At 42.3% G+C, this 15057-nt stretch overlaps 1 protein-coding gene across 1 annotated transcript in view; it reads right to left on the reverse strand.

Moving 5' to 3' along the window:
• Positions 1 to 13470, reverse strand: part of crybg1a (crystallin beta-gamma domain containing 1a) — a 59349-nt gene extending 45879 nt beyond the window's left edge. Inside the window, exon 1 of the mRNA XM_014210299.3 lies at positions 12943 to 13470. Coding sequence (XP_014065774.3) covers positions 12943 to 13277 — 335 coding nt within the window. The 5' untranslated portion in view covers positions 13278 to 13470. The remainder of the gene's footprint in view (positions 1 to 12942) is intronic.
• Between the last annotated feature and the right edge of the window lie 1587 nt (positions 13471 to 15057).

A 15057-nucleotide genomic window follows, 5' to 3' on the forward strand; every position in this document is an offset into this window, starting at 1 on the left:
CTCCCGGCCTCCTGCTACGGGGTGCCTGAGGACATAGTGTCTGATCGGGGTCCCCAGTTCACTTCTAGGGTCTGGAGGGTGTTCATGGAACGTCTGGGGGTCTCGATCAGCCTTACCTTGGGTTTTCACCCCGAGAGTAATGGGCAGGTGGAGAGAGTAAACCAGGGTGTGGTTAGGTTTCTTAGGTCTTATTGCCAGGACCGGCCGGGGGAGTGGGCAGCGTTCGTGCCCTGGGAAGAGATGGCCCAGAACTCGCTCCGCCACTCCTCCACTAACCTCTCTCCCTTCCAGTGCATACTGGGGTATCAGCCGGTTCTGGCTCTTTGGCATCAGAGTCAGACCGAGGCTCCTGCAGTGGACGACTGGTTCCGGCGCGCGGAGGAAACATGTGACGCCGCCCATGTTCACCTTCAGCGCGCCGTGCTGCGCCAGAAAGCCGGCGCAAACCGTCACTGCAGTGAGGCCCCGGTGTTTGCACCGGGGGACCGGGTCTGGCTCTCGACCCGAAACCTGCCCCTCCGCCTGCCCTGCCGGAAGCTGGGTCCGTGGTTTGTGGGGCCATTTAAAGTCCTGAGGAGACTGAACGAGGTGAGTTACAGGTTACAACTTCCCCCAGATTACCGTATTAACCCCTCGTTCCATGTGTCTCTCCTCAGGCCGGTGGTGGCTGGCCCACTCCAGGAGTCTGAGGTGCGGGAGGTTCCGGTTCCATTCGATCCATACTGGATTCGAGACGTCGGGCGAGGGGCCTTCAGTACCTCGTGGACTGGGAGGGGTATGGTCCGGAGGAGAGATGCTGGGTTCCGGTGGAGGACGTGTTGGACCCTTCAATGCTGCGGGAGTTCCACCGTCTCTGTCCGGATCGCCCTGCACCTCGCCCTCCTGGTCGTCCCCGAGACCGGTGTCGGCGCGCTGCTGGAGCCGCGCGTCAAGGGGGGGGGGGGGGTACTGTCACGACTTCCACCAAAGTTGTTTCCTCTCCTTGTCCGGGCGGTGTTCGGCGCTCGGCGTCACCGGTCTTCTAGCCATCGTCGATCCACTTTTCATTTTCCAATTGTTTTGGCTTGTTTTCTTACACACCTGGTTTCCATTTCCCTCATTAATTGTTGTGTATTTAACCCTCTGCTCCCCCCCATGTCCTTGTGTGGAATTGTTTGTTTGTAAGTGCTTGTACTCTATGTTACTGGTGCGCGTCGGATTTTGTACCCATGTAGGTTATTTTGTTTTGTCGTGGGTTTTTGTATTAAACTGCTCTGGCTATTACCTACTTCTGCTCTGCTGCGTCTGACTTCACTGCCACCAGTTCCACAACCCTTACAAATGGACAATATGCCCCTGTTTTGGGATAACATCCTTGAACATCCTTGAAAACATCACCGATAGATGGATACGTGAAAGGAGATTTTACGCTAGGCTACCAACCAAGTCATGTCAGATAAGTGATTATTTCTTTATTGATCATTGATCTAATAGATCAATATTTAGATCAGTGATTATTTCAAGAAAGGGAGAATCCATCCAGTTTGAAGTTGCCAGGGGGAAACTTGGTGTGTGTGTGGTGTGTGTGTGTGTGTGTGTGTGTGTGTGTGTGTGTGTGTGTGCATGAGTGCGTGTGTGTGTGCATGAGTGCGTGTGCAGCGACGCCTGTTTAAACAAGTGTATCAGATCATTAGATTGATGACCATTTGTTTGTTTTGCCCCTACGTTTTACCCCCCCCCCCCCATACACACACAGCTGCATACACACACAACCCACCCACCTCTACCTATGTAACTACACATACTCAAAATACCTCATCCAAGTCCGTGTGGTTCCCCCTTCTGAAAAGACCAGGGTTGGGGAGTAATGGTTCCAAAAAAACGGTAACTGTAATCCGTTATGTTAAAAAATCTTTGACACTTAAGTTTGTTCCACCTGAGCAAGTCTGACCACAAGTCAGAGACCACTATGACGACACACCAAATGTGTTTGATGGACCGCGGGAAAAGAGCACGAATAGGCTTTTGTAGGCTACAGTCCAAGCTATGCCTTCCAATGGTGCGACTGCTGTCGGCATCCAAAGATTATCCAACTTGAACAAATGCTTGGAGGTAAGGATGACAGCAGTGTAGTCTACGGCGATATGGATAACACTTACTATTTATATCATAGCGCATTGATGTGAATCAGACTGCTGATCTCTCATTTAGCTATTTAAGCTTTACAGATTGTGGTTGTTGTGGATGGCTGTTCACAAACCTGAATGTGTATTTCAACCCAATAACGGGTGAATTCAAGAAGTTTAAGATGCCTATCAATCATTGCTTTTGAAACTAGTAGAAAGCCAGTGAGTGAAAAAATGTGCTTGTGCAACAGCTGCATGGTGCGGATCCAAGCCTATGGAATAAAAGTGGGGCTTTAATTGCTCAATCTAATTCATGCTTATACAAGAAAAAAATCCAAAGGCGTAATGGACACATGCTCAAACTTGCACACTTTTGATAGACTTAAAGGGGCAATCTGTAGCTGCTACATCCATTTTTGGACTTATAAATTATATCATGTATATGCATTGATTCTTGAAGAATAAAACGTATAAATGCCTCATGAGTTTAGTTCAACTGTCGCACTTCATGAGAACCTAAAATATAGGCTTGTTTTACTCCAATGTTTGCAAACATTGTAAATGTAACAAACACTGTGTAGCCTCATAACATGGTTAAAACAATCATTGTTATATCATGGATGGTCAGTCCTTGCATCCATAGCTCTGTCTATTAATTTGAGAATGGGTCTATTTTTACAGGCCCATTCCTCAGCCTTTTACCAAAACGACCGTTTTTTTTATTGTTTTATCTGAGGATTTGCCCTTTAAAACAGCTGCATATTATCAAGATATCAAAGTGTCACCAACAAAAAGGTAAACAACAGGCTTATAGCAGATGCAGCATATGGCATTCATTTTTCACATGTAAATAGCACTTTTCAGTAGTGCTCAAAGCATGTCATTCCATGAGCGCAGGATTTATTTTTCAACTCGAATCAGTCCTCCATGACAACAAAATCATAAACAACAGAGCATGGCTGGCTAATACGTCCTTAGTTTTGGGGTCATGCTCAGGTAAATCAATTTGGCTAATCTATACTTCCATATTTCTAAATCCTATTCTTGAAGATCAAGGGGTATAACATTTATTGGAATGACTGGAATTCTGATAGACCTTGGTTTTTAATGTAAAGATATACTTTAATCTTATTATTATATGTAGTAGAAAGCGATGTGTTAGAAGAAGCCTACATAACCAACCCATAAAGGAAAATGTAACATCCATATATGGCCAGCTATGTAAACTTTAACATTGATTTATCCTGCAATAGATGTCGTTCAATTGGTAACATACATTTTTTGTCTTCTTCTAATGCCACTTAAGGGGAAAGTAATCTAAAAGTAACAGAATGTAATCAGATTACGTTACTGAGTTCTGGTAATCCAAAGTTACGCTACTGATTACATAAATCAAATGTCTCTTCACTTGGCCCTAATTCGCTTCCGCACGTGAAAAATATAAAGTAATACAACCTTTTATTTTGGATGACGATTGGTAGGGTAAGACAGGTGTACTAAGCTGAATTTAATTGACCATTGAAAAGGAAAGCCTTGATTCATTGTCTCAAAATCAAGAGTTGGCCTTGACGAGATACAACAACATAACCTACAAAATACCCATCAGTGTCAGTAACAAACTGTAGGCTACGTCCGGCCTTGTCGGCACTGTGATTGTGTCAGTGAATATGTGTTGGGGATGGAGTGATGCCTAAAGCATCCATTTTACCTGGAGGTGTGGAGAGACATCTGTCAACATAGAGAAGTGTAGGGAGGGGAAACAATGAAGACCAGTAAAGCAGGGACCAACATACTGTCACTCAGAGGGATAGTTGTGATATGGTAACTGTGACCTTGCCATGACGCCTCAGTCATTGGGTTTAAATGGTTGTTAACTCTTTTCTGTATGTATTTTTAAATAAAGCATAAAGGAACTAGGCAAACAACACATTTCATTCAGGAGAACAAATTCAATAGGATCTCGCAACCTTGGTTCCGGTTCATATCATGCACATTCTATTTCATTGCAGACAAGTGCTCACTGCAGACAAGTTTTTAAGGTTTCTAGTTCTCTAGACTCCAGAACCAGTCAGCCATGACAGTTCAATTCCAAACACATCTCCCAACCCTTTGGAAAGCACTGGGCGGTATGCTTTACACATCTTGAGCTCATGGAGACTGTCCCACTGTCCACTGTCCCACTTCCTCATTCCCACTCCTCGCAACTCCACTCACTCACTCACTCACTCACTCACTCACTCACTCACTCACTCACTCACTCACTCACTCACTCACTCACTCACTCACTCACTCACTCACTCACTCCTCCCACCCATCCCTCACTCCAACCTCACCCCATCCCCTTCCTCTTTTTGCTCCCTCTCTCCGACCTCACCCTCTACTCTGTCTCTACCTGCAGGGCCCTCTGTTACTCTCTCTTAATCCACTTAAACTCACACAAGCTCTCAATATGACAATGCTCAATACCTAGGATAGCACAGACAAGCCTCCCCTCAACCTTTGCCATGACCGATTAGAGTTTTTAATTGTACTTTTTTATGCTTTTGACAACAGTCCTTCATGCTCTCCACTGACAGGCCTTGTGCCATATGTAAGAGTTTTACAGAACCTCCCCCTGGGAGTGAAGTAGGGCCAACACCGGTTTAGGAATCCTGACAGAAATACTGTCTGTCAGTAGGGGATGATGTCAAAAGGGCTGATATGGACAGAATGGTGAATCAATGTCTTATCTAATGGTCCTAAAGTAGGGAACTATTTGTCAAAGCTTTGCTTGCTAAGTGCATTCCACTGGAGTGACTCTGATGATCTAGGGAATACGGAAAAGGTAGTGAAATCAATTATGTCACATCGGAGAAGATTTATACAGATTTAGTATCTGGTAAAGAAAAGTAATATGACTCATCGAGCAAGGAATGTTTAAATAAGAGAAAAATGGATTGGAACTAGAGCAATCGAGTTTGTCTATACAGAGAGGATGATAATGGTTCATCTACATATTCTATTTCTATGATTGAAACGTGTCAGCTGATGAGCTTCGTGACTGTGTCTACGTGGTGCGTCTCACCACAATATTACCAGTCAATCATGATGGCATCTTTCCTTTCGCTTTACAAGAAGTTTCATACAAACACTCTCCCCGGGCGAGCTGGGATCAAAGGGAAAGCAGGGAGCCGGTTACAGACCACTAATAGACTGACTCTGCTCTGATCTGCAGCATTTGGCAGTAAGGCTACTTCTGTTTATTGTTCAGAGTTCCCATGGCAAACTCCATCAACAGAAATGCAAATAACCCTTTACTACACATACTGTATGTGTCTGCATCTACAGGAGACAACTGATTTCATACAATCTGTACCTGAACTGCCACATTCCCACAAAACCAATAAACAATAACATCAAAACATCCAAACTCATAATGAATTAATATATGAATCATATCATCACAGTCTTAACAATGGAAATCTCCTACAGGTAGAATAACACATAACATTAACTTCAGGGAACTAAACTGGAATGTATCTCCTAGGAAATCTTCAGCAAACAAGCAAAACGAAGGTAGTTGAAACCTTGGTAAACATAAACAAGCACAGAGAGGAATATCCATATTTATTCATCCCAGAAGGTAAATTGTACTTTGGCCAATGGCCATGTATAGCTAGTTGTCTAGGGGCACAGCCTACTCTTTGCTTAAAACAACTCCCCTTTCAGTAGTAGATAATGAAGACAAAGACAAGCGGTATACACACACCCATAGAAGATCATTTGGGGATTTGAGAGCAGACTACTTTAACCATCAGTAGGAAACAACAATATTAGTGTCACAAAGAGGACCATCCTTCCAGTTGTTACTGTACAAACCCATTGTAAATGAGTCATAACCATACCATAACCTTGCGTGTGTTAATCAGGAGCACAGGTAGGCCTATAAACTACAGCGTAGGAGTGTAGAAGCAATCCAACGGTGTGAAGGGAAACCACAGGTGTTGTGTTAGAATCCACTTCTCATTTATCATACAACCTGCTTGGCCCTGTCTACACCCTCCCCCAGGCACTCACCACAACCTGGCTGTTATACATCATACTGGAGATCCTGTCAGTACAAAGCCTAGTAGGAATATAGAGCAGTAGAACGCTCAACGATACTGATAGAGACTTGTCTGTAAGGCTCATAGCCAATGTTCCCTCTAAGCTGAGCAGATGTGTGGGAGCGCAGCTCCCCAGGGTCTGTTGTGCAGATGAAATATCAGCCTCTGCAGATAAGCACGAGATTTAACTTCTATGGGCTAGGTGGGTCGCTGGCGTCCCACCTGCGGGACACAGGCAGTGAAATATCAGGGCGGCAAATTCAAAAACAACAAAATGTCATAATTCAACTTTCTCAAACATACAACTATTTTACACCATTTTAAAAATACACTTCTCCTTGATGTAACCACATTGTCCGATTTCAAAAAGGCTTTACAGCGAAAGCAAAACATTAGATTATGTTAGGAGAGTACATAGACAAAAATAATCACACAGCCATTTTCCAAGCAAGGACATGTGTCAATAAAACCCAAAACACAGCTAAATGAAGCACTAACCTTTGACGATCTTCATCAGATGACACTCCTAGGACATTATGTTACACAATACATGTATGTTTTGTTCGATAAAGTTCATATTTATATCCAAAAACAGCATTTTACATTGGCGCGTGATGTTCAGAAAATGTAGTCCCACCAAAACGCCTGGTGAATGTGCACATCAATTTACAAAAATACTCATCATAAACGTTGACAAAATATATAACAATTATTTAAAGAATTATAGATAGACTACCCCTGGATGCAACCGCTGTGTCAGATTTTAAAATAGCTTTACGGAGAAAGCACATTTTTCAATATTCTGAGTACATAGCTCAGCCATCACGGTGAGCTATTCAGACACCCGCCAAGTTCGGGGCAACCTAAACTCAGATTTAGTATTAGAAATATTCTCTTACCTTTGCTGATCTTCGTCAGAATGCACTCCCAGGACTGCTACTTCCACAAGAATACCTCCGTTTGGTTCGTACGTACAGGTCACTTATCCAAAGGCAATAACGCGCGAGCGCTGAACGAGAGACGAAAAGTCAAAATGTTCCATTACCGTACTTAGAAGCATGTCAAACGCTGTTTAAAATCAATCTTTATGGTATTTGTTACGTAAAATTGCGATAATATTCCAACCGGACAATAGCATATTCATTCAAGAAGAAAAAGAAGGAACGGCGTGCTCGAGTGACCGCGCTTATCCAATCCCTTTGTTGCCAGGCAGACCACTCAGAAACTGAGCTCCTATACTCTGCCCAGTGACAGGAAAATGCTCAAACCACTTTCTGAAGGCTTTAGACAGCCAATGGAAGCCTTAGGAAGTGCAACGTCACCCCACAGACACTGTAGCTTCGATAGAGAATCAAAAGAAGAACTACAATTCTCAGACTTTCCACTTCCTGCTTGAATTTTTCTCAGGTTTCTGCCTGCCAATAGAGTTCTATTATACACACAGACACCATTCAAAGAGTTTTAGAAACTTCAGTGTGTTTTCTATCCAAATCTACTAATAATATGCATAATCTAGTTTCTGGGTCAGAGTAGTAACCTGTTTAAATCGGTATGTTTTTCATCCGGCCGTGAAAATACTGCCCCCTAGCCCAGACAGGTTTTAACTTTCTAGAGTTTTCCCCATTAGTTAACACTATCAACGTTTCCCTTTACTGTGGGAATTGTGATCGAATAAACGCAGTATTAGCCACTTTCAAAGCAACATACCGAAACAAAACTAACGCTGCAAGAGATGTAGTTGCAGGCAAAACACATCGGAGTAGGATTCTATCGCATTGACAGGCAGGACTCAGTCCTGTTCTCTACACAGACCGTTGCGCCATAACAGCAGTAGGCTTATGCAAATAGACCATTGCCATAATGCATCTGTGCCATTCACTTTGAAATGGGCTGCGTTTACAGCATGAGCGGTCGTGAGTAGATGCGCTTGTTTTGAGACCAAAGCCAGAGCTGCATGTAGCCATGTGTGCACATTTGTTCATATCCTTTGCTAGTTTGAGAGTTTTTAGCCCAGTTATAGATCATTTGTAGTCAGCAATGGGGGAGGGATTGCTTCCTACAAGAGCACAAAACATGCGTATTTCTAGACATCTTTGAAAAACAAGTCAGGTAAAGAGCATTTTTTTTGTGTCTTAAAGGGGCAGTGTTGTATTTCGAGACAGGCTTGAATAAGCTAAGTAGCCAATAGCCAGAGGGTAGCATCATTTGTCTGATTCTCTGTCATAATGGTATGGGAATAATAATCCGTTCTATTTTGCAAAGTGGTTTCTTGCATCAAACACAACATGTTCAGTCACCTCCTCGTCTGAAGGACAAGTGGATAAACAGGTTAATGTCAAGCCCTGCATGTTTTTTTTAAAAAGTCTCATGGAATGTAGGCCTACATAGAACACCACAAATCAAATCAAATCACACACATTGGCTGCTACTGTAGGCTGAATGATAGAACAGCTATTTCCATGTTAAAATGTTATGGGATGCATTTTCTCCATTGTTTTTGATGGTACTGTAGGCCACTCTGGTAGGCCTACATTATAATCATCCACAGTAGCCTACTTGACCAATGTCTGAAACTGTAACTTAAAGCTAGTACAGCCTCAGTGTTCACAGTAAACGCACGCTGGAAGTTGCACAGAATTTTAACTGGATACACAGTGCAGTACTGGTCCAATTCCAATTAGCCGCAGGCTTGGAAATATAAAAGACAGGAACATAAACAAGATGCCGTAACTCAAAAAACTCACAAAGCACAGAAAGAGAGCAACTGCACCACACTCAGAGTGTCCCATTTCTGTCACAAAACACCATTTACAATACATTACTGAAAGCAATCCATCAGTTCTATAGTATGATAAGCAGATAATGTATCCACGCTGTAAGGCTGTTAATGTTTGGTCAAACTGTGCAAACTGACTATATGGGTCATATCTAAAAGAGATACATCCCTTCCCACTATTCAACATTATGAGTGTGTGGCGCTCTGTTTTGGATTGGTCGTCGGTCTTATAATTCCAGTATGGGTGGGCAGAAAAATGAAAGGGTGCTTGTTTTGTTGAAGAAATGATAGTGGGACCGCTGAAGGACATGGATTATCAAGTTAATGACGCTAACATTTGGATGGATGACATGTCTTTGGTAATCCAAAACCATACATTCAAGCATGCTGGAGCCACGAGCTACACCTTTCTGGCTTTCGGTCTGGCAATTGTGCTACAATCCAAAATCATTACATATCCCGTTGCTATAACTGCTTTGTATAGAATTTCAGCTGAGGACCATTTGAAACCTTGCAGTGACAGCTGTTTTGAGCCCAAGACCTGTGCCATTCAAAGTGGAGAAAAACGAGTGTGACACTTATACCTGACGATTGAGAATACAGAACAGTACTAGGGTGCTATAAATACGTTTGTTTGTATAGGGGTGTTGTTGACAGAGTACGGTAGAAGGTTTAGGAATTTAAAGCATATCTCTGAAAACATATCTGTACAAAGCTATGTTACTGTACGTAAACTGAATGGTCTGTGTTTCTTTGACCTACGATGAACAAACAAACACAGGACAGAAAGTAAGTCCACCTGACAATCTGTGATGACAGTCACTAACTGGTGATGTCACTGTGGTATTGCAATAAAAAGTTACAGCAGCTCTCCTCTAACCTCAAGAACAGATAGGATCTGTTTGCGAACATTTACATGGACTCTGAAAACCTCTTCTGTCTCAAGTATAATTTGCTGAACGAGTGCGTGCGTGTGAGTCATATTCCTCCTTGTCTGGCCTGCAGGGATCACACATCACTGAGCTCAGGTTGATATGATTGCACTGCATGGACCCACCGGTGCAGCAGGTTTCTGATCCACTATTCAAATATGATGGAAGGCTGGCCAGTCCACCTCCTCAGCCAAGTATATGATCCACACTACATCATCATCATCATCACACCGGATTAGTCAGTAGTCAAAGTTCAATGCTAAAACATAAAATGTGTAGAAGGACACAACCCTTTCTCTGAATTAACTGCATGCATACTTGCAAGGCCAATTACACTGGATAGCACCATGTTCGTGAGAGTCCCACCATAAGGATTTATAATGTATCTGTCTGACAGTGGAACAGACAGATACATTTGGTTATGGTTAGGTTATGGTTGACTGTCATCATCCAGTAGGGAGAGTTGTTGGGGGTGTGTTATGCAATTTGGTTTATAATGGAAAACATGTGCAGTACACTTGCATAGCCATAAGGAGAGTCTACAGCTTTTTGAAAGTAATAGTATTTACACCACATAGTAACACAGACATCCAGGTTGCATAGATACAAGTGTGACAGTGACTATCTGCTGTTAGTGTTCAATGGCCATTTCAATGATATACGGTACCCATTGCTTTTTGAATATTATAAACTGGGTGGTTCGAGCCCTGACTGCTGATTCCCTGAAAGCTCTGGTATATCAGACCGTATATCACGGGTGTGACAAAACCTTTATTTGTACTGCTGTAATTACGTTGGTAACCAGTTAATAATAGCAATAAGGCTCCTCTGGGGTTTGTGATATATGGCCGATATACCACGGCTAAAGGCTGTGTCCAGGCACTCCACATTGTGTCGGTTCCACTTTACCTGAAGACATTACCGCCGCCGTAAGGATGACATAATCATGAAATAACCGTCATGAACAATTAGCAGATGTCATGGCTGTTTATGTCATGTGATAAAGCATGTATAGCTTCAAAATACGTTGAGACACATTTCCTCAACCCCATCCAGGCTGTTAAAATGACAGACTGGACACTTAAATTCACCTAAACCATTTAAGAACAAACAATAAAACACAGTTTAAACACAGGGCTTTTCCAACCCTGTTCCTTGAGAGCTACTGTCTTCTAGGTTTTCCACTCCGACCCTAATCTAGTGGGATGGAGCGAATCTAACTGATTCTAATTTGCTGGAGGATAAACTGAATCAGGTTATCTACAACCAGTGTTGGAGCAGAAATCTACAGGAGGGTAGCTCTCCAGGAAGATGGTTGGATAACCCTGGATTAACATAAACTTCCCATTTAAATGTTCACCTAATTTACCCCGTTACCCTTCTCACACCTTGTTATTGTCTTTCCCATTGTTATACTGCTGCTGCTTGCTGGTAAATTCCCCATTATGTCTCACAGATGGAAGGATGACGGTCACGACCCAAACTTCAGATCAAACTTGTCTCCCTTCAACAGTGACCAAAACCTGAGCAAGACCAGACTAGACGAGCAGGAACTCGACACCTCACTGGTTTACCTATGCAAACTGCCACAAGGGAAAAGATACACTCCGCTCTGCGTTTAGAACGACATGAATACATCAAAACGCATTTAGTCGCCAAACACCTCCAGTACAGTAATACATGTGGGACCATAATTGGAGGAATGAGTTTAACTTGAGAAACATATGTCTGGTCTAGTGGTGGTTTGTTACAGTATTAGCTATAGTGTTACCTGGAATACCATAGAGTTGTTATGTATTGTAGGCCCGACTGAAATATAGGATTAACTGGGACTGTAATCTATTATACTATAATATGCACATACAGTAATTATTTGAGGAGCTCACTTTATCTTTATGAGAGTACAAATGGGAGAGTGCAGGTGGAGAATTACACCCTAACTGCATATTACCTGGCCTGATCCCATATATGCTTGTGCTATCTTGCCAACTCCTTATGACTCATTGTTTGGTGGGAAAATTAAGCAGTTGGCCAAATTTTACGTTTTATCCAGCCCATCATATCAGATAGGCCCATATCTGTTGAAATCCAGTAGCCAATCCCAACAACATTGCTAACCAACCAATCAACACACACACACACACACACACACACACACACACACACACACACACACACACACACACACACACACACACACTAGCTGTTGTTACACTGTGCAGATTATGATGCATTTATACATTAAAGTAGCCAGTTCTTATAATAATTGCTCCCCATACAAGACAAAGACAGTGTGATTAGGCAATCAGTCAATAGAAGATCTGTGATAACTATACAGGGATTTAAAACATAATATAAACTGGGTGGTTCGAGCCCTGAATGCTGATTGACTGACAGCTGTGGTATATCAGACCGTATACCAAAGGCATGACAAAACATTTATTTTTAATTACGTTGTTAAACAGTTTATAATAGCAATACGGCACCTCAGGGGTTTGTGGAATAAGGCCATTATACCACGGCTAAGGGCTGTATCCAGGCACTCTGCGTTGCGTCGTGCTTAAGAACAGCCCTTAGCCTACACCATATACTACACCATCTCGGGCCATATTGGTTAAACATATTCTTAATCACATCTCTTATTGCAATAGCCTGTTTCTCAATAACATTCCCTATTATTGAATATGGAGGTGAGCTTTAAGGCAAATAATCATACTGTTAAAATCAGTCAATTTGATTTGTTGTCAGAAGTATAACTCTGCCTGAGGTAGGCCTACCTGTATAATACCTTAAATTGTGGCCTACATTTGAGCACCAAGCTGGCACTGACAGGTATCCATGCAGGTAGCACTGCAGGGTAAGATATGCCATCCATTCTGTCATAATGGCATGAAACATTGGGGCAAATTAGGATAGGTGGGCCTATCTATTTTATGTCTTACCTAGCTAGGCTACCTACATAAATAGTGTAGCCTGTTCAACAAATCAAGGCGATAATAGGTCTACCCCAGTCCCCACAAATTTTCATAAAGGTTATAATTTACATGTTACTGCTGAAGATGTCGAGCTCGTCGGTACCGGTACAGAACAATGGATCGTCGATGCTCCCTGAGTCCTTGGAGCGTTTCTTCTTGAGCTTAAAGGACAGGAACCGTTTCTTCTTCTTTTTCTCCTCGCTCGGAGGTAGAATATCACCGGGAAACGTCCCATCTTGTGGGCTGACAAGTCCGCGACTCGACGGTAAAGGGCTTGCAGGCTCTCCATCTACATATGAAGTTGCATCTTTACATGTATGCTTTCCACCGTCCTTGTTTACTTTATCCAGTGACTTTGTTCTATGAAACAAATTATTTATTTTAAATGTTCCAGATTTACTCATGGTTGCACGAAATTATGCTTTTCAATGAAGTCGATAATACATTGAATTGAAAATATTATACAGAAATCGAAATAAGAAACAGAAAAAGTTGATTGAACCGATCCACGCAGACTATTTGCAAGCTATAGCAAGAGAGAGAAAAAACCGCATGCCAAGTAGCCAAGAGCGCATTTGCAAATGCGCAGGGAGCGCAGGTGATAAAAGTCTGTCTCAGTGGAACTCCTAAATCTCATAACTCCTTTACTGCGGAGTGTCGTCTTCCGGTTTCTAAAAGAGTTCCAGCACACAGGTAGAATTTCCTTTGTTCACTTTCAGAGCCACCCGCAGCTACAGGTAAAGGGTGCTCATATTTGTCACAGTGATAACCAATGATGTATATATACGTCATTGTATACAAAACCAAAAATAATTATGTTGATTCATAATTACATACATGAATCACACATTGCTCAAGCAGAGCTGTATCCACTTATCTGACTGGCGCTGGCACTCAATATTGCAAATAGTACGCAAAAGTTTTTTTGTCCAAAGCCTTTTGTCCTTTACTTGTAGGCCTATGCCAATACAATATCAAAATATTTCAGTTATAAAGGGTGTTTTATTTGGACAAGAAATGTTTTTTATACTTTGTGTCTCACATAAAAATGTAGGCTATGCTATATCCATCCAAACTGTATTAAGTGGGCATTTTGTGGCATAATAGCCAAATTACTGTCTCAATAATTGCATTTTATGCATGTTGGCCCTCCCTGCTGGCCATATTTGGAATGTTCAATATCAAATTGATATATTTATTCACATGGCAGAATACAATTGAGATCTGGAAGAACCAGAGGACCAGTTTCTCATCCACACGGACTACAATGGCATGAAACAATCCAAATGGACCTCTAGTCCCCAACCCTATTCACTTTAGGGGAGGATTTAAAATGCCATCTCCTGGCCTCGGCTCTGTCACTCAGAGGCAGAGGAAATCAATGATTTGTCTGGATAGGCCAGAAAATGTGACACATCCAGTGGCAATTTTGGCATGTAAATCTTGGTGGGGAAAAGTCCCCACATTTGTTTTAGATGCATACCAGAAAAGACACAACACAACACTAAACAATACATTAATTGCACTATAACAGCGACAAGCAGTGCCCACAAACTGTTAGGGCGTACATAAAACTGTCCCCAACAGCAGAGCTTTCCTTCCAGCACAATGGAGTGAATCCTTACCAATGCTACACCTGGCTATCAGCGGAGCCTTGTCTGGCAGCGAAACAATTAATTCAGTCTTGTTTACTGCCTTTTTAAAAAACAAAGCTGACATGGCTGACTTGCATAAACAAATGTGGTTTCTACTGACAATTGAGGTATACAAACTATGGCATAAGAGAACGATGAGCGGATAAGAGGCATTCCGTAATTTAGATTAAGACATTAATGAGCGATCGACAGTAAGATGGACGTAGTCAATAAAACTGTGTTCAGCACTTTTGAAATGTACAGCGACAGAATGCAGAACATGGGCTGCTCTTACAGTTTTTTCCCTGTACACCAAGTCAGAACCGTAGGATAAATAAAGGGGGCATATAAGCAGACAATAAAACCTCTTACAATATTAGCTGATGACATTTCTCAAAAACAGGTTATAGACTACAGTACATGTGCAGCACCACCGAGTCAGAACAGTAACGTTAGGTGAAATTAGGAGGTGAAAATAGACCAAATTATTAGGGTGAGGCACATGTGCTACAAACAGCTTACTACACAACATACACTTAGTATTACTTTC

Source organism: Salmo salar, chromosome 09, assembly GCF_965601325.2.
Source record: "Salmo salar chromosome 09, fSalSal1, whole genome shotgun sequence".
NCBI classification, from domain to species: Eukaryota; Metazoa; Chordata; class Actinopteri; order Salmoniformes; family Salmonidae; genus Salmo; species Salmo salar.